General features: G+C 40.5%; 1 protein-coding gene across 8 annotated transcripts in view; it reads right to left on the bottom strand.

Moving 5' to 3' along the window:
- The window catches only part of LOC114155298 (triple functional domain protein), an 82,667-nt gene that overhangs the window by 25,859 nt on the left and 37,772 nt on the right, over nucleotides 1-19,036 (bottom strand). For all 8 annotated transcript variants that reach the window (XM_028035104.1, XM_028035108.1, XM_028035105.1 and 5 more), the window contains 15 exons: nucleotides 17,427-17,549; nucleotides 15,983-16,174; nucleotides 13,895-14,026; nucleotides 12,440-12,670; nucleotides 11,788-11,910; nucleotides 9,855-10,046; nucleotides 9,350-9,519; nucleotides 8,267-8,441; nucleotides 7,668-7,863; nucleotides 2,998-3,164; nucleotides 2,791-2,910; nucleotides 2,513-2,704; nucleotides 1,554-1,703; nucleotides 1,360-1,474; nucleotides 79-194 (listed from right to left, as the gene is read on the bottom strand). In XM_028035104.1, the coding sequence (XP_027890905.1) occupies nucleotides 79-194; nucleotides 1,360-1,474; nucleotides 1,554-1,703; nucleotides 2,513-2,704; nucleotides 2,791-2,910; nucleotides 2,998-3,164; nucleotides 7,668-7,863; nucleotides 8,267-8,441; nucleotides 9,350-9,519; nucleotides 9,855-10,046; nucleotides 11,788-11,910; nucleotides 12,440-12,670; nucleotides 13,895-14,026; nucleotides 15,983-16,174; nucleotides 17,427-17,549 (2,394 nt within the window). The remainder of the gene's footprint in view (nucleotides 1-78; nucleotides 195-1,359; nucleotides 1,475-1,553; nucleotides 1,704-2,512; nucleotides 2,705-2,790; nucleotides 2,911-2,997; nucleotides 3,165-7,667; nucleotides 7,864-8,266; nucleotides 8,442-9,349; nucleotides 9,520-9,854; nucleotides 10,047-11,787; nucleotides 11,911-12,439; nucleotides 12,671-13,894; nucleotides 14,027-15,982; nucleotides 16,175-17,426; nucleotides 17,550-19,036) is intronic.

The raw sequence follows: 19,036 nt of genomic DNA, 5'->3' as shown, positions 1-19,036 counted from the left end.
TGTGTCCTCGCCCTCTGAATAAACCACACCGTTCCCATCAGGTTTCCAGATTTCTGTCTCTGGATGTGTTTGGTGTACCTGTTTGGCGCTGCGTTCAAACACCACGTACTGCTGACACTGGTCCAGTCGCCGCTTCCTCATGGTCCAGAAATGCAGAACTCTGTTTTCTCGCTGCAGCAGCTCGTTCAGGATGTCTGAACACAAAACAAACAGGAAGGATTTCAGTGGAGACGTTTTACTCTGCAACAGCCTAGTTAAATCAGAAAGATTTTAGAAGTAGCGTAAATTATTTCACTTTTTATACTTATCCACATGTGAATAATATGTAAATCAATTGCATTACTTTTACCGCAGTTTTTCCAATTAGGAACCCTGAGTCTTCATGAATAATTAACTTAACAAATCTCTCTTTGATTGTTTTGCAGCATAACCAGTTAAAAATGCCATCTTGCTTGAAGAAGCAAGATGACATTTTGCTTCTTGGAAATGGAAATTATTTTCCATTTCCTTTTTGATTTCAGACATTTTTCCTAAGCTATCACTGTATTAATAATTTAACTGGCTTTCTGTTTAAGCTGACTAAAACATCTTTGTATTCAAGCTTACACCAAAGTAAATAAATAAATACTAACACTGCATTCAAAAAGCCGGCAAATATGACCTATATCTGTCTTTTTCACAACAGTCTGAACAACTAAATGACTATCTTTTCACCCTCCCAAAAAAATCCGAATTATGCCCCTTCTTTCGTTCTGAATCAGAAATGTATACAATTGTTTTCAAGGCGTCTGCTGTCTGAACAGCCATGTTGCATTTTATCCAACTTTTACGTCATTCATGTGAGACATGCGTCATAATTCTGCGCCAGAAGAAGACAGATTGAACGTAATCAATGGCTGAGAATTATAATTCTGAAATTCTGAAAGACGTCTGTGTCACTGAACTGCATCACATCACAATCTCACCACTACTGGCTCCGACTTCGCATCCAAACAGATTTTTCCATAGAAGTCGATGCTCCACATGAGGCCATCGCCATTAGCTGTGTTTTCTTTTTATTAGCTTCCTTTGTCTTGTTATGATCTTGTGATGAGACTGTCAGTTTAATAAACTTTAAAATTTCTATTATTTACTATTATTTCTATAAACAGCCCACTGCTGTGTGACGATGTTCTGAGTCACTTTGGGGACGTAAATCATTCACACACAAGTCTAACTTTGGCCACATTATTTAATATTATGAACAACCAGGCCGAAAAAAACAAAACAAAAAAAATCAAACAAAAGAAAAAAAATTCTGGAATTGAGCATCAAAACCTGCTGTGTGAATGCAGCCTCAGTAAATTATCCAGCACTTACTTTTAACCTGCTGTTCTGGCGCCTTGACGTGGCTCAGCATCCCCGGCATGTTGACGCTGTTTCTGTGCATGTACTTCAGGAAGACGTCTGCGTTTCTTCTGGCCAGAGTACAAGCCTGGCAGAAACACACAACGTCAGAGCAGAAGTGTGACCAAAGACTTGATTTGGTTTCATTTTCACATGATGTGTCGTACCTTGAGGAACGCCTCCTTCTGTTCCAGGTGCTTACTGATCATGGGGCTCACATGGTCGGTCTCACAGTTAGGTCCCAGTTTGTCAGCTCCTCCGCACCAGTCCTCCTCCCTCTTGTATTCCTGCTCCAGGCTCTCCAGCACGCTGCACACCTGAACACACAAAGTCAGTCACACAGAGCAGTGCTTTAAATGAACAGAAACAGCAGCTGGGCTTCATGTTTTAACATTTTATTTATACTTTTACAGTATCAGGTTTTTCATATAGGATACTGTTTTGTAGGTACAATGCAGGACTACTAAAGCAAAAAAAGAAGAAGAAAAAAGAAAGATTAAAAAAATTATGAGAAAGAAATAGAAAAAGAGACAGAAAGAGAGAAACCAAAAAAGAAAAAGAGGAAAAGATACAAAGAGAGAAACAAAGAAAGTAAGAAAGAGAAACAAAGAGAGAGAAATAAAGTAGTAAAGGAAGAACAAAAGAAATTAAGAAAAAGGTAATACAGAAAGAAAAAGAATAAGACAAAAGACAAAGAAAGAGCGAAAGAAAAAATTTATTTTTTAGCAACACATTTATTTTTCAATTAATAAAAATTATGACATCAGTATTTTACACCCTTAAATACTGTTTATTAGCTAATTTGTTAGCTAATAAACAGTTAATGCTGTTATTAGCTTAGCTAATAAATTAGTAAATTAATAACACTGCAAATAAATTAGTTTACCAGTTAATTTATTAGCTAATAAACAGCTGTTTATGTTAATAAACAGAACCTTGATGTTTACTGTTTTATACCATCAAAGTCATAAAAACCTTTTGTGTCAACTTTTTCCCCTGCAATGTTGTTTATCTTATTTCTCCCACTAACATACATGAAAAGCTTTGCTTGTCCTATTAAAAAAATGCAACAATTTCTTCTTAGTAGAAATAAAAACAAAGAAAGAAGTGTGATTGGGTCTTCTACCTGTTCAGATGTTTTGTAGAAAGCCACGGAGGCGTTGACCAGCTTCAGTCGGTCCTCCATCTTCAGCATGAGCTGCTGCCAGTGGGAAGCCACGTTCTCTGCACAGTCTCTGATCAGGTCCATGTCATAGTGGTTGGCCTGCAGCAGAGCCTCCGCCTTCTGCTGGACCTGCAGGGCGCTCTGGTGGGTCTTCTGCAGAGGGACAAGATGAAAAGAGGAGGTTTTAGTGAAATCCGAGCAGAAAACTGAAATAATGGGAATATCCAGCAGCGCTTTACCTCAATGGCGTGTTGGAACTGTTCGTGTTCCCGCTGCAGTTGCTCCGCCTCCTGCAGGGAGCTGGCCGTGATTAGACCGGCGTTAAGCATCGATTCACCGTTTCGAATCCAGCCCAGAACCTGAGGAGGCAAAAACGAAGCTTAACACTTCATTTGAATCTCCTTAAAACTCTGACGGCATGACGCAGGCGTGTGCGCGAGTCCGACCTGCTTGACTTCAGCCTGCAGGTGCCTCAGCTGGACGCACTGCTCCAGGTGCCGGCGGTGCTGCTCTGCTGCCAGGTCCAGCTCTCGCTGCTTCTCATGGAGGAACTCTAGCAAGTCCTGAACCCGCGTGGCCATATCCACGTCGCGATCACACAGTAACTCCACCCCTGCACAGAGACGGGACAGTCACATGAGCCTCGAATAGACATGAGAAGACCTGACTACCAGTAAACAGGTCACACTTGTAAAAAAGGCTTATAAAAACTCAAAACAAAACAAAAAAAGTACAGTGAACCCTCGTTTCTCGCAGGGGTTGCGTTCCGAAAAGAACTCGTGATAGGCAAAATCCGTGAAGTAGTTACCTTTATTTTTTACAATTATTATACAGCATAATTAAATACTCTACATTGAAACCAAAGAACAAAACCTGTTTTCAGGCCCAAGCATTTCTTTAAAACAAATATAACGCTTTCTTACAAATAACTACAGTCAAATAATCATTTTAATCATCAATACGAAGTACAGTAGGACAAATTGTGACTCGCGTATTTCACTGTTCCTCTGACTGTGACACTGCAGCCTGACTTTGCTCTCTAGTGGCTTTTTCTTCTGAAGCCTGTGGTGCAGGTGTGTTTTTTTGAAAGAAGAACATAGTTATCGGTAGCTGTTGTTGCTCTTTTTTCTTCTGGGCAAAAATATTTGCCAAAATTTGCCATGCTGTATTAGGTATATTTAAATGCCGTAACATTATTGGCACACAGGTAGAGAAGAAGCGCTGAGACTGTTTAGCCAATCAGGACGCAGCACACAATGCACTGTGAGAAAAAAAAACTGCACAAAAGACTCAGCGAAGCAGCGAGCCCGTGAAAGGTGAACCGCGTTATAGCGAGGGTTCACTGTATTCGCCAAATACTTGACATATACTTGCAAGTATTTGGCATGTAACAGTACATGCCAAATGTACTGTAATGGACAGACTTAGACTTAGACTGACTTTATTGTCATTTTGCATGCACAGGGTGTATACAGAACGAAATTTCGTTGCATACGGCTCAGGACAGTGTTTTGAGGTTCCAATGTTGTGAGGTTACTCCAGAATAAAAATAAAATACAGTATAAAATATGAATATAAATATAAATATAAAATATAAAGTGCAGGACTGACAGTAAAAAGGAAGTTACTTAGCTCTGTACATGTGCAAGGTATAAAGTGGAGACCAGATTTTAAGTGCAGTTCAGCAGTCTGATGGCAAGTGGGAAAAAACTGTTTGGGAACCTGGTGGACCTGCACCGGATGCTGCAGAACTTCTTTCCAGAGGGCAGTAGGGAGAACAGTCCATGGTGGGGGTGTGAGGGGTCACTGACGATGTTTCGGCCTCGGGACACGCAGCGCTGGGATGAAATGTCCTGAATGGAGGGAAGGGGGGCCCCGATGATCCTCTCTGCTATCCGCACCACTCTCCTCACGTTCTTCCAGTCGGAGGCGCTGCAGCCTCCACACCACACAGAGAGGCAGCTGGTCAGAATGCTCTCTATGGTGCTTCTGTAGAACGTCTTGAGGATGGGCGGGGCAGGTGTGCTCTTCTCATCCTCCGCAGGAAATACAAACGTTTCTGTGCCCTCTTGACCAGAGACGTGGTGTTCACAGTCCAGGTGAGGTCGTTAGTGATGTGCACCCCCAGGAATTTGGTGCTGCTAACCACCTCCACAGCCGAGCTGTTGATGAGCAGTGGAGCGTGGCTGGGCCGGTTCTTCCTGAAGTCGACGATCATCTCCTTCGTTTTGTCAACGTTCAGGATCAGGCTGTTGTCTCTGCACCAGTCCACCAGCTGCTCCACCTCCTCTCTGTAGTCCAGGTCGTTGTCGTCTCTGATGAGGACCACCACCGTTGTGTCGTCCGCGAACTTCACGATGTGGTTGGTGGTGAACCTGGGGACGCAGTCGTGTGTCATCAGAGTGAACAGCAGAGGGCTCAGGACGCAGCCCTGAGGGGAGCCTGTGCTGAGGGTGATGACATCAGAGGTGTGTTGTCCGATCCGGACTGACTGAGGTCTGTCGGTGAGGAAGTCTAGCAGCCAGTTGCGCAGGGGGGTGCTGAAGCCCAGGTGTCCCAGTTTTCCTGCCAGATGCTGTGGGATGATTGTGTTGAACGCTGAGCTGAAGTCCAGGAACAACATCCGCACATGAGTGTTCTTCTCCTCCAGGTGAGCCAGGCTCAGGTGTAGGGCAGAGGAGATAGCGTCCTCAGTGGAGCGGTTTCGGCGGTAGGCAAACTGGAACGGGTCGAATGTGGAGGGGAGTCTGGAGACGATGTGTTCTTTTACCAGCCTTTCAAAGCACTTGATCATGATGGGAGTCAGTGCCACAGGCCGGTAATCGTTGAAAGAGGTGACTTGAGGTTTCTTTGGCACCGGAATGATGGAGGCAGTTTTGAGACAGGCTGGCACTGTGGCTTGGTCCAGTGAAGTGTTAAAAATGTCTGTTAGGACACCAGCCGGCTGACCTGCGCATTCTCTGAACACCCGCCCAGGTATGTTGTCGGGGCCTGGGGCCTTCCGTGGGTTGACTCTTTTCAGAGTCTTCAACACATCGGCTGTGTCCAGGCAGAGTGCCTCCTCTTCCTGGTGGGGAACAGTTTTCTTTGCCAGAGTACTGTTCAGTGCCTCGAACCTCCCAAAGAAGTTATTGAGTCCATTTAGAAAGTCAGCATCAATTTCACCCACTGGGGGGGAGGATGGATTGTAATCTGTGATCGCCTTTATGCCTTGCCACATACTTCTGGTGTTGCTGGTGTCGTGGAAGAACTCCTGTATTTTTCGACTGTGGGTTCGCTTTGCTAACCTGATAGCACGGTTCAAGTTGGCTCTCGCTGTCCTCAGTGCCTCCTTGTCGCCAGACTTGAAGGCTGAGTTCCGTGCTTTTAGCATTTCACGTACCTCCTTAGTCATCCAGGGTTTTTGGTTGGCCCGGGTGATAATGTTCTTAGTGATGCTGACGTCCTCTGTGCACTTGTTGATGTAGGCTGACACAGTATTATGTCTGTAATGGACTGAATGTTCTGTTCGTTGTTTGGGAAATGTTTCTGGGGTTTTTTTTTTGTTGAATCTTGACACACTAATGGAGCTGTTATCAATCAGTTGCTGTGGCAACAGGCCTGTGTGTAGCACAGAAAGTGAGGATAAAACCTACAATGTACTTAAAACTCTGATCTAAGAAGGTCTGAAGATCAGAGAAGCTGTTAACTTGCTCTTTTTTACAACAGTTTTGAAGAAAATAAAATTGTCACAATTTAAGAAACCCCTGTTTTCTAACCAAGTCTTGTTATACCTTCATTTCACTGAAATGTTGTAGAAAACCAAAGAATAAGGAAATTATCTGAATAAAATCAACATAAAAATTTTATTTTTCAGAAATTCACATCTGTAGACCTGAAAATGATCAAAATTACTAATATTCTGTTTATATATTTTCTGTGTTCACTGCATGTTGCATAATGCAGCCTCTCCTTGCGAGCTGTCACACAGCACCTATTAGCATTTAGGTTCACAGGTGAGTTATTATGGTTGGTGAGTGGGTGCCTCTCATCACCAACTCTGAGTGAATCTGACCCGGGACACCTACACAAGAAAACTAATGGAGCCAACACAGAAATCTGTAGCAACACTGAGCTGAACATGAGCTGCAGCCTGCAGGATCCCTCAGCCTGATGATGAGGGGTGGCCAAACACTCAAACACACAATGTGAGGCAGCAAATAAATGAGAAGGGAAAAGAACAAAAAAACAACAACTTTATAGACACGTTTCAATGTAATGTGTGCAAAATCCTGTTCCCATCTCCCTGCTGGAGGGCAAAAACCTGTCCACAAGAAATGACGCGCTAAATCTTCAATGTGTGATATATAAAAGAAAAAGGGACGTAGTGCTTAGCTACTAATTGTCAACACAATGACAACTAGATAACAAGGTCTAATGATGTCACATTTCACAGGTCAGGAAAGAGTGTTAATTAAAACAAATAGAGGGGGAGAGGGAAGTAGGTCAGATATGCTAGCTTGACTTTGACAACCTTAACACGTAGATGTGTGTGGAATTTGGTTCGTTTCTGTTTAGTTAAAAAAAAATTAAGCTAACTCACATAACAACTCTGGCAGACCAGCAGAGCTGATGTTTAAACTAGCTAATCAGCCACAGCTATGTTCAAACCATCACTTATTAAGAATCGCAAAATAAATATCAAGCCTGAAGACATAATACTGTAACGGACTGAATGTTCTGTTTGTTGTGTGGGAAATGTTTCTGGGTTTTTCTTGTTGAATCTTGATACACTAATGGAGCTGTTATCAATCAGTTGCTGTGGCAACAGGCCTGTGTGTAGCACAGAAAGCGAAAAAAAAGAGAATAGTTGTTTTGAGTCGTTCAGCGGTTTTTCTGCATTATTTTCCCTTTCCTGTGGCGCACTGCACTAAATTAATAATCTCTACATCTTCAGGTTTTACTTTGTTAACAGAATTGTTCTACTGAGACTTCTTTTTGCCCTCCAGTGTTGTGCGCATGAACGAAACTTCCTGATATAAACAATATCATGCAACATGTCTATAATCTAACAAAACTTGTCAATGGGTCAAAGACCTGAGGTTCTTTACAGGTGTGTATGCAGGCAGGAGCTCACCAGACGCCTGGACTTCGTTGACGTACTGCAGCAGCTCCTGCCCCTGGTGGATGACGTCAAACGTCAGGTTGTTCATGGTCAGGGCCTTGTCGGCGTGGTGCTGGAGCCTCTGCTCGGCCATCGTCAAGTCCTCTGTGTCAAAGTCGCTCTTCTGACCCGTCAGCTCCTCATTCCACGACTCCAAGTCTGAGATGATCTAATGAAGGATTACAAAAGAGTTTCAAGACACTAAGAAAGAAAAATTTTCATCCCAACGTATTGCAAGTTAAACATATTTACAATGTTGTTTTTTTTTTCTTCAAAAACTTGAATTAAAATTTTTTATATTTTTGTAGTTTTAGCTGTCATTCTTTCACCAAATGGCATTTTTTGTCTGTCTGCGCCGATTAAAGATTAATCTATCACTAAGTTAAATTACAACTTTTTCAATAATCTATTAATCACGATTAATCGTTTCAGGCAAGCTGAGAAGTATTGGGATTTTAACTGCTAACTCCAAACACTACAATGCGCCCTTGTGACGTCATAAAATCAATCTCCAACTTTTAAAAAATGTATATTATTATTTACAGCACACAGTTTCACAATTTCTCCCTTACATCAATGGCGTCTCTCTCGAAGATGCGAAGCTGGAGGAAGAGATCCAGCTTGATCTTCCTCTCCTGGAAGAGCTCCTCCATCTGAGCCTGGGCCTCGTCCAGCTGCTGGAGGACGCTCTCGATGTGGTTGATGGAGCTATTGTGGGGCGTCTTGTTGCTGGAGATGGCAGAGTCCCTGGAAGAAAAAACACTCGCAATTAAGCCATAATCTGCAGAGTGCAGCTCTGAGGAGCTATAAAAGATCCTGCGGGGCATCATGCCAGTCAGGGCGAGCTGCTCTGGAAAGTGCTGTGCTGGTATAAAATGCTGCGGCAGCGCTAGAATGGAAAAGAAGCTTTAAAAAAAAAAAAGTCTAAAGCTATCTCTAATTTGCTAATCGGCTGTCTATTTGAAATATAAATCCACAAGTGGTTTCACAAAAAGGCTAATTATGATGAGGTGGTGTTGGTGGAGAACATGTTGTGCACTCCAACAGCTCAGTCCTACACGCAGAAAGTGTGTGAAGCTACAGTTGCCTCTCGGAGAGAGAAAGAGAGAGAGCGGCGCACAATTAGACACACGTTTATAAAAGTGGTCTTATGTAAGAACCCGCTGCAGAGCCAAGTCACCAGGGAGAGGGTGCCGAGCACAAAGAGAAAAGAGGGAGTGAGGAGAGGCACTGGAACATCCTCTGCATAAAAATAAAGCTGGACAGCCGCAACCACCTCTCTCACACCGCCTCTCATCATCGCCGCTTGCCGTTTTTGGGCTTAATGCACTTCATTAACGTCTTCTAGGGAGATTTCTCTTAGCATATATTTAGCTTTGTTGAGTGTTGACACGTTTATTTCAAATTACAAATCCACTTCTGCCTGAATTAGAGCTATGATGAAGAACACAAGCATCAAAGGCGACTGTTGGGTAAACAGTGTCTAAACTTTGCAGCCGAGGACAGTTTTAGACTCAGATCTGAACATTCAGAGACACATAAAGACAGTTATAAAGTCAGCCTTTTATCACCTGAACAAAAGAATATTTCCAAGATTAAAGGACTAATGTCTAACATGAGGAAAAATCTCAAGCATTAGGCCCATCTGTCTGCACCTGAGCTGCTGGATGAGGTCCTCTCCCTCCTTGATGACGTTGACGGTGACCTGCAGCGTGGTCTGCTGCTGCTGGCCGAAGCGTTTAATCAGGTCCTGGACGGCCTCCACGGACTCGGCGTAGACGTCGTCCAGCAGCTCCTTCTGCAGTTCCTCCAGCCACGTCCACAGCTGGAGACGGAGACAGACATCAGCTTAGGCAGCAGCTTTTTTCTCATTACAAACAATCCTATGTTTGGTTTTTAATATCCATGTAACCACACAGTAAATTGTAGTATTTATAAATGTAAAGCTGGATATGTATACACAAAACCGACCCTGCAGACATACCTACACTAAAATATTTATTTATATTTCTCTGACTAATTGGACTGAACATGTAATGTACTCCACGCTTCGTTTCAACAGGTAATTTTTTTTTGCCTCCCTCAGAGAGCTCTCATCTCATCGGTACACGCACACAGCCCACCATCCACTTCAGCGCTGTGTCACCGTCCCCTGCCCACCTCTTTGACGTGCGTGTGGAAGGCGACAGACATGTCCAGCAAGACTTTGCGCTGCTCCACGCGGCGGACAAAGTCTTGGATTCTGTCTTCGAGCTGGTGGGCGGCCTGGTAGATCTCCTCCGGGTCGCACTCTCCCGTCTGGGCCAGCTGCTCAGCCGCCTCCAGGAGCTTATCCGCATTGGTGTAAGTGTTCTATGGAGAGACAGGGACAAAGACAGAGAGGTGGGTTTTAACAAGGGGGCAGCGTGAAACGAGCAAAACGTCTGTTATGAAAGAGACGGAGGCGCTGAGGAGCAAAGTGAAAAACAGGATATGCAGATGATGATGATGATGAAGTGAAGAGGAAGAGAGAGATGTTGAGACAACAAAAAGAAACAGGAGGCAGAATATCAAGAGGCTGATTTTACACATTTTTTTTAAATTAAACTCATTGAGATTTTACATCTAAAGAAAGTAATTAAACTCTTTAGATTTTTGTTTCAATAAATCTAGTAACTAGATTAATAATTAAGTTACTTCCTTCAAGTGTTTTGAGGCATTTTAACTGTCAGATGTCATGCTATATAGCTTTTTATCTCTAGGTTTAATACAATTTGCTTTTTTTTAAATAAAGGAAATCATCAGTTAAAATGTTTCTCAAAGTAATATGGTAGAACGTTTTTATCATGTGGTTTAAAAATCTAAACTCACGTTCAAGTTTAAATTTAAGGTCTCATCTGCAGTCTTATAGTTAAATATTGCAAATTGATGCAATTTATTTATATTAGAATTTACGTAACTTTACATTATATCTTAGTAGTTTTAAGCAAATTACTTTAAAAGAATAACAAATGTGTATGTATTTAGCCTGACATACAAGTTAGCTTCAATAGTAGCATCTTATTTAACTTAATGTTAAGTAAAGAATATGTAAAATATATAAAATTTCATCTGTTCATGATATTTGTATAAATGTATTTTTGGTGTGTTCCATTGGGCTTCTTAACTTTCAATATTTATCTTTTCATTTTATTGTTAGTTCTATTTAAGATTTATACTAAATAACATTAAGTGTATGTTTAATATGCATCTTTTGAATTAATTTTGAAAGTGTTTCTAGAATTCCTGCATTTTTACGTTACTTTGTCCAAATGTTTAATTTTCTCCATTAAAAATTGTTATTCTTATTTCCTGACATTTCTTTTTATTAGTTTTGCACCCCTGGTGTAAGTGAACAACTGTCATCATAGTTTTACACATCATATTTGGCTAAATTAAAACTTTAAATCTGGATTTTGCCAGTATTTTGCATTATACTGGCAGTTTTTTACATTTATTGGAAAATACTATTCTGTATTTATGAAAAATTTATTATTTAATTCAAATCTAAAAGCTATCAATTTCTATCGTATCTGGAAAATCTTTGATTCTTCATAAAATCTCATTTTAAAATTTAAACGCTAAATGCAGCCTGATCTCTTAATGTTCAAACAACACAGATTGTTTTCCAAGCAATGGAAAAAAGGAGAAAAATGTCTTTAGAAAATGTAACATGTTGTGCTTATGTCAGCAGTTCAATTTAGCTCAATTCTTAGATTTTTGTAGATTTTAGTATTTATAACTTTACCAATATAGAGGCCTACTCTGGGAGCATAAAACTGGAGAAAAATACTGAAAAGAAAACTTTATGTACTGTAATCCCTAATAAAACTTCAAATTTGAGTTCATTAAAGTTATTCATTCACATATATGTAGGGATTTATATTTAATTTTATGTCAACCAAATGTAGAAAAACTCACAGAAGCCTGCTTTATATGTAAACAGGTTTCATTTTATTTCTAAAATAAAAGCAATAATAATAGTTGAGTAATATGCTTGCAGACGTTTAGATGTTTAAGGTGAACAGTTGGGGTTGCAATGCTTCTCTGTGTTAGTTATAATCCAGACACAGACCTGAGCCACTTCCTCGAAGTCCTCGTGGCGTTTCTGCAGCGCTCGGGCTCGGTGGAGGGACTTTCCCACCCCCGTGTGTTTGCTGAGGAAGGCCTCGCCGTGGTTTTCTATCCAGTCCAAAACCTGCAAGGAAAAAACACACCAGATTCACCCAGGAGCCGGGAGCGACTGAACAAGGGGCGACCACCAGGGGGCGCGCTGTGAAAGCGGAGCTGCTGAGTGTTGGAACTGTTAAGATGCTAAGTAAAGTCGTGTTCTGTAAAAAAAAAAAAAACAGAAAAACTCTGAGCCTGCTACCAAACGCTCTCCGTCCTGCATTCAGTCACGATGTGAATGGAGGAACACCATCTGCACGGACATATGACCCAGTTCGGTTACCGCAGCAACAGTTGCCATGTCAACACACTCGGAAGCAGCCACGGGGTTGGTTTGTTTCTTTTCTCTTTTTTTGTCAGGCAGGAACTGTATTATCATATTTGGACTCCGTGATGAAGGCATGCTCCCGACTGCAGCTGCAGATTCCAAATTTAAAGTCTTCCACTCACTAAATTGCCGTATAATACTTTTGTGACGTGTATTAAAAAAAAGAAGAAGAAGAAGAAGGATGATGATGCTCCGAATGCATCATCCTGCGTGCATCGGTGCGTGGTACCTGTTGGACGTCCTGCTGAAAGACGCACAGCTGCAGGCGCTGGTGCAGGCGCACTTTGCGGTGCTGCCAGATGTTTTCCAGCTGCCTCTGGTGGTGCAGCACCTCGTGGATGATGTCCAGGACGTGGTGCACGGCCTTGGAGTAGTTGGCTGAAGCCGTCAGTGAGTCGGCGCTGCCCGGGGTCAAAGGTCGCTGCAGCTTGTCTAGCAGGGCTTTCCCGTCCTGACTCACCTGAATAAATGTTCGCACATTTTTACTCATAAGGAGAAGGCCGCTAAAAATCCACAACCCGAACAAAATCATTTTGATGGGCATATTTATTACATATTTTAATAATTATTTATTTATCTTAAGGTTCACCCTATAAAGTATTTCTGCAAGAAGTAAATACTTCACATGTTTTATTTAGGGCATCATTATGTAAACAGGAGGTGCAACAATTCATATCCCTTTAACTTTCCCCAGATCCACTAAATTGGCTTCATTATAATGATCAACTCTCCCTGATAAGCAAAAGCATCCCCACAGCATAATGCTGCCAATACTATACTTTGATGTGAGGACGGATGAAAATTAAATCTTTTCTAGTTAGTAACTCGTTGACTTCTGAAGACAATTTGTCACACCAGATTTTGTTGAATACAAATTAACATTTTAATTAGTAATTTGTTTTTGGCCATCTATGATTTGGAGGATAAAAAAAACCCCCAAACCTATTTTTCTTCCACTTGGTATATAAAACTGAGCTCTACATTTATAACAAGAGCCAGACTGGGCTCAACTGAATACTTTATAAATGTTCAATTGAGCTGAAAGTTTATTTATATAGCGCCAAATCACAACAAATGTCTGGAGGAACTTTCCAAAAACAGAAAAAATAATTTTCCCAAGAATCACCAAACAGAATGACGTTATAGAACAGAGTTCAGTTCAGGTTCTTGTGTTTCATCCTAAAAACAGAATTAACCAAAAAAAAAAAAAAAAAAAGAGACTGGAAAAAAAAAGTTCTGGATGTTCGGAATGGAGTACTATGTTTAGATATAGGTTTCGTTTTCTTTCTAATGGAGAACATTTCCACATTTAACAGCTGTGTTTCTTAAAATCGGTCTCAATTAAAAGTCAAACACAGTCCCGTACTCACAGCCGTCTTTGGTAAACAGGCTGCTACAATGTTTGAAGGTAAACAAAAAACTGCGGACCGACATCCATCGACAAATCATTGTGACTTTTTCTGCCTTGCACGAGCCAAGCTCCAACATAAGAGAACATGTTTAAAAATGAAACCTGGCAGAAATAGCCACTAGCCCTTTTTCCAAGCGGAGCATCACATTTACACAGAACTAAATACCAGAATTTGTTTCAGAGTACGACTGAGGCAAACTTCAAGGGGGATACTATGTAGCGCCAGCTGACTGAACAGTGTACCTTCAGGCACATTTCTGCAGAGTGTTTTACCTCAGAGTAGGCAGCTGTGATGTGCTCATACAGGCCTTGGTGGTGGTGAATTGCATCTTCCAGGTCCTGCAGCTCGGAGGGCAAGTCCACCTCGCCGCATGCCTTGCACCACGAGTCCACATTACTCATGTACTGAAGCGAGAACACGCACACACACACCGAGTCAGGCAGACATGCTAACAGGAGCTGCATTTTAGGAAGACTGGAAGTACAGAAGACGCGGCTTGTTTCTATTGTTACTAAGCTGAAACACGTAGAAGTTGAAAGTTTTAAGAGAGTTATTAGTCTAAGGTGGCTTCCTGCATGGATACATTTATAAAGACTGACATCATAAACAAAACAAGCTAAACTTTGGGGAATTTGAATACATTTCCACATATATAGAAGTTGAACTGGCCTGCATCGGGTAAAGTTTTCAATTGATGTGATTTTCTTGTGGATAAAAGTAAGACAGAACACTGTAGTATTGCTTTAGCACCAACACATACAGATTAAGAGAGCTGCGGTTTGAAAGTGGGAGTGAAACGATTGATCAGAATAATCTTGATGAATCGGTTATTGAAATAATCGTCCACTAATTTAGTAGTCGATTAATCGCTAACTAGAGCATACAGACTTGTGAAAAAAAAAATCTCACTCAGAGCAGTAATTACAACAAAACTGTACAAAAAATATGCATTATGTATTTAAGGAAAAAAAACTGTCTGTAAATATATTCTACCCAAAACTCCTCAAGAGGCATAAATTTCCCATTCAAAATGAAAATTTTTTTTTTTTTTTTTTGTTTGTTTGTTTTTTTTCCTCCGAAGAGCTTTTTGCGGCGCTAGTGGCTCGTATTTTCTTGTACAGTAGGCAGACAGGAAGGAGGGTGAGGAGAGGGGGGAAGACATGCGGTAAAGGTCGTCGGGACCGGGAGTCGAACCCGTGACGTCCGCGTCGAGGACTAAGGCCTCCAAATGTGGGGCGTGCTAACCCCCTGCGCCACCAAAGCACGCCCCAATGAAATTTTGTTTAAAAGAAAAATTCCTATTAAGCATCTTTTGCAGTCAAACTATTAATTGATTAATCCAAGATAATCAACAAATCAGCTTTACACTGTATTAAGTCCAACAGAGAGGGCCGAGCTTTTCTCATGCTAGAAGTATTTATTTCGCTATGAGTGAATCCTGAACTAAAAATGATCAAAGGTACAATAAAGGAATGCTGTTATTGCATTTTAGGCAATAACATGCTTATTTTCTTATTGAAAAAATGTATTTATTTATTTATTGGCATCTTATGATGTATTTCTGGTATAGTATAAAACAAGGTTTAAGTGGTTAAATGAAAAATCTGCAGAATGTGCCATTTCTTAAATCAAATTAATCATCAGAATAATTGATTACTAAAATAATTGTAATCAGAGAAAATGAACATTTTCTCTAAAATGTTCATGCATTTTAGAGAAGATTTCACTCCAGGCTGGACCAACTAAGCAGCAAAGATGAATAAGCGCAGCTACCTTGACTTTATTTTCCTTATTTTTAATAAAAGCGATTAAAAATACATTTTGCTTTGCAGAATTGGGGGTAAGTAAAGCCGTCTTCTGTTCAAATGCGCACATTAAATAAGTAAAAACATCAGCTGGGTGCCACAAAACAGCACATCAGCACGAGTTGGATAATGTTACCAAGATGGAAAAATGAATAAAAAATGAAAACATTTGCAACGGCTTTCACATCTAAAATCCTTTTGAAAGGAGGGTTTCTGAAAGTAGCAGGAGATTTATGAGTGTGAGTTCAGCAGGCAGATGGTTCCTAATGCAAAGCTTTTACAGCACCGGTCAGACCCTATTTGTCACAGTCTGTAACCGGAGAATAAACAGCATGCTCATTGGCTTCGGTTACATGAACAGATCAATACTGAGGTCGTGTTCTGTACGCTGAGCAGCAGCAGCCAGTTCGCTTGCAGAAAACCACTGAAAAAAGGGTTTGCTAATAGAAGTTTATATTCATTTAATGAAAAAATAAAGGAAACGAAAAACAAAAACAAATAAATACATACACAAGCAGACAAAACCCTAAGCGAGAACAGGTCAGACAGACTCACCTGGTCGCACTTCTTATGGAAGCTGGCTGACATTTCTAATAGCGTGCTGCGTTCATCGAGCGCTGCGGCGAACGCTTTCCACTCCTGCTCCAGCTGACCTGAGATCTGCTTGATCTGCTGGGAGGCGTAGTGACCGGACTCCAGCAGCCGGCTGCCCACCGACACGATGCGGTTGATGTTAACGTACACGTTCTGTGGAGAGCGGAGGAAGAGAAGAAAGGCAAAACATTTAAAGTAAAAGAAAAAATGTTCAAACTGAAAAAAACTTTTAGTTAATAGCTGTGTTTCCGTTGACCATGGAATTGAGCACATTGGAAGAACGAAAATAAATGTGCTTAATGGAATGGAAACACGGAAATAAAAAATAAAATTTTTAATTTTTTTTTTTATTAGTTTTTTGCTAAAAAGTTTTTGCGCTAGGATGAGGTGGTTTTTCCGCCACATTGAAATTAGTGTATTTTGTAAAACTGCAATGGAAACACTTTTTTCACATCACATGATCAACAACCGGCTGTTACTACAGACAAAAACCACAAAGATGACAGGAAGTGGCAGGAAGAGGATTGTTATTTTTTATTTTCTGACATAAAAGCTATAGAGTCGCACTTCAAAATTTTAATTTTGAATTGTTTCATTGTTGATCATAATAATTGCTCAGTTTTTAAAAAAGGAAACAGGAACAATAGACCTATGAATGCAACAAAAACAAAATATTTTTGAAATAACGTAAAAACTGAGATCAAACTGAAAATTACACTTCCTAAATACATTTTTAGAGATGTGATAACAGTATAACTGAAAAACGGTTTTAATTTAAATCAGTTTTGTCTTTGATGTTCTCATTTCTAACTATGTCTACATATTTGCACAATTGTGAATTACCATGCTTGTTTGTACATGTTGTGGTATGTAAAAAAAAAAAAAAGTTTTTCTTGTGTGTTTTTTCTACGTTAATGGAATACCAACGGAGTGTTAGGCACATTTGTTATGGAAAAGCAGCTACCGTGTCGTTTCCTTTGGGAATTTCTTTGGAATCAATTGTTGTAGTGGTGAGTTTTTTTAGTGTGGAAAAAGAGAAATGCACAATAAAAAAGACAAATCTAAAGCAATGAAAGATTAATCTGAAGAATCTCCAGAATCCTTAGCCGAAGGACGATTTCCTCTCTTCAACTGTTTCATAATAGTTATGTAAGGTCGTTCGTGAATAGAGAATAGGATTACTTAATACCTAGTTGTGTTGCTGCGATTATGTGGGAAATGAGCAGGCTGCTCTAAACAAACACCCGAACCCAGAACTAGAGGTTGATACTTAGTGCAATAACAATATGATTATGCTGTTGGTAAAGGGGCATGGACTTGAGTTCTAGTGGGCGGAAAAGCATTAGCTCCTGCAGAACATTTGTGGTGGTGTACGAGTGTGTGTGTGTGTGTGTGTGTGTCTTACCATGCAGTTCATTGCGAAGTGATTGTGCTGGGTTTGCAGCTCCACAGCGTGGGGGTGGTTGTTGCCAATCTCTGTGTAGCCTGCCAGGAACAAACCTTTGTTGTGCATGATCCAGTCAAACATCTGAGGCAGGAAGATGTCAAAACAGACACACACAGAAACAGACACAGGAGAGAAAAAAAACAAAAGTTAACTACTGTATATTCAAAGGAGCATCTCCCAGCAGGTGGACAGGGTCCTCAATTGGGTTGGGCGATACAGGTAAAAAGATCAAATTTTTAATCAAAAATAATAATAATTATATCAGATCTGATTTGAATAAATTTTCTTAAACTTTTTTTCTAAAACTTACATTTTAAATGACAGAATAGTATTTTCAAAAAGTAGCTGTTACTTCGTTTATCCCTTCTGGGAGTTGAACGACGCAACATTAGCGCCAGACTACGAGAATCTTTGCTTAATTACGATAGCATAGTCATAATGCTAGAAAAAGCGTCTTAAAATTACAAGAAAAAGTTGGTTTAGTGAGAAAAAAAGCTTCAATAAAGTTATGGGGATCTGACATGACCACTTCCGTTCATGGGGTTCTTTGTTCGAAATAGACATGGTGTTTTTCTCAACTGTTTTAAAGTTCTGCTACTGATAATTTAATAATGTCAAAAGATGGAGAAATATTTCCTTATATGTAAAACCGATACCATATTTTCAGGTAAGTGTTCTCATAAATTTTTTTACTTTATTTTCCTAACTATATAACTACATTCTGGTAACATTAATTCTGCATTATTGTATTATTTTGACTTTATCATCAAACTAATTTATTCTTGCATGATTATGACTGCATTTGTGAGTTAGTTACTTAATTTAAAAAAGAAAAACAATCATAGCCCGGCGCTAATATTTGGTAGATTTGAGCTGAAGTCAAAGTCCAAATAAATAGAAACGTTTGTCAAAACAACATGATGGTGACTCTGGGCGTGTTGACATCACTAAGAAACACGAGGAGTGCATGGGTGAAAAAAAATCCCAATTTCCCAAAAATGTAATCATCAAAAACCAAAACTTCGATTAATGGATAAAATCAATAAAATTGATTTATCGCCCAGCCCTACTCCCCAGTAACATCTACAGCTTATTGCAGCAGGACATCGGAAAACAAAGCGAGACACATTGCATGCTGGTGAACCCGAGTGAGACTGAGCACAGCGCTGTCAGAATACACAGAAATCGAATGCTTTCTATTAGCGGCATCCTCTCGTGCTCTCCTGAAAAAAAAACAACAAAAAAAACCAAACTTGTGGCCTATGGTGTCCTAGCAACAAGCTCCTGCTGCTGCAGTGTATCCGATACTGCAGTCCTCCTTGCTGCTGCAGCCTGCTATTTTATTCCAATCACTCAAACATGGAGCTTTGAATTTCTCTCCCCGTCTCTATTTTTTGCCGCGGCTGTCATCGCCGGAGCCGTCTGGGTTGGAGCCAGGAGAGGCGGGTCTTTACCTGTATTAGCCTGCCTTAGCTATTATCTGTCGTAATGCATTGTAATCGGATGAAGCCGTTCGGTTCCCCCCCTTACAGGAACGTAAAAAGACAGACACGAGTACGTGTGAGCAT

Source organism: Xiphophorus couchianus, chromosome 13, assembly GCF_001444195.1.
Source record: "Xiphophorus couchianus chromosome 13, X_couchianus-1.0, whole genome shotgun sequence".
Taxonomy (NCBI): Eukaryota; Metazoa; Chordata; class Actinopteri; order Cyprinodontiformes; family Poeciliidae; genus Xiphophorus; species Xiphophorus couchianus.
Note: the sequence above shows the minus strand (reverse complement) of the source record. Positions and strands in the feature narration are given on the sequence as shown.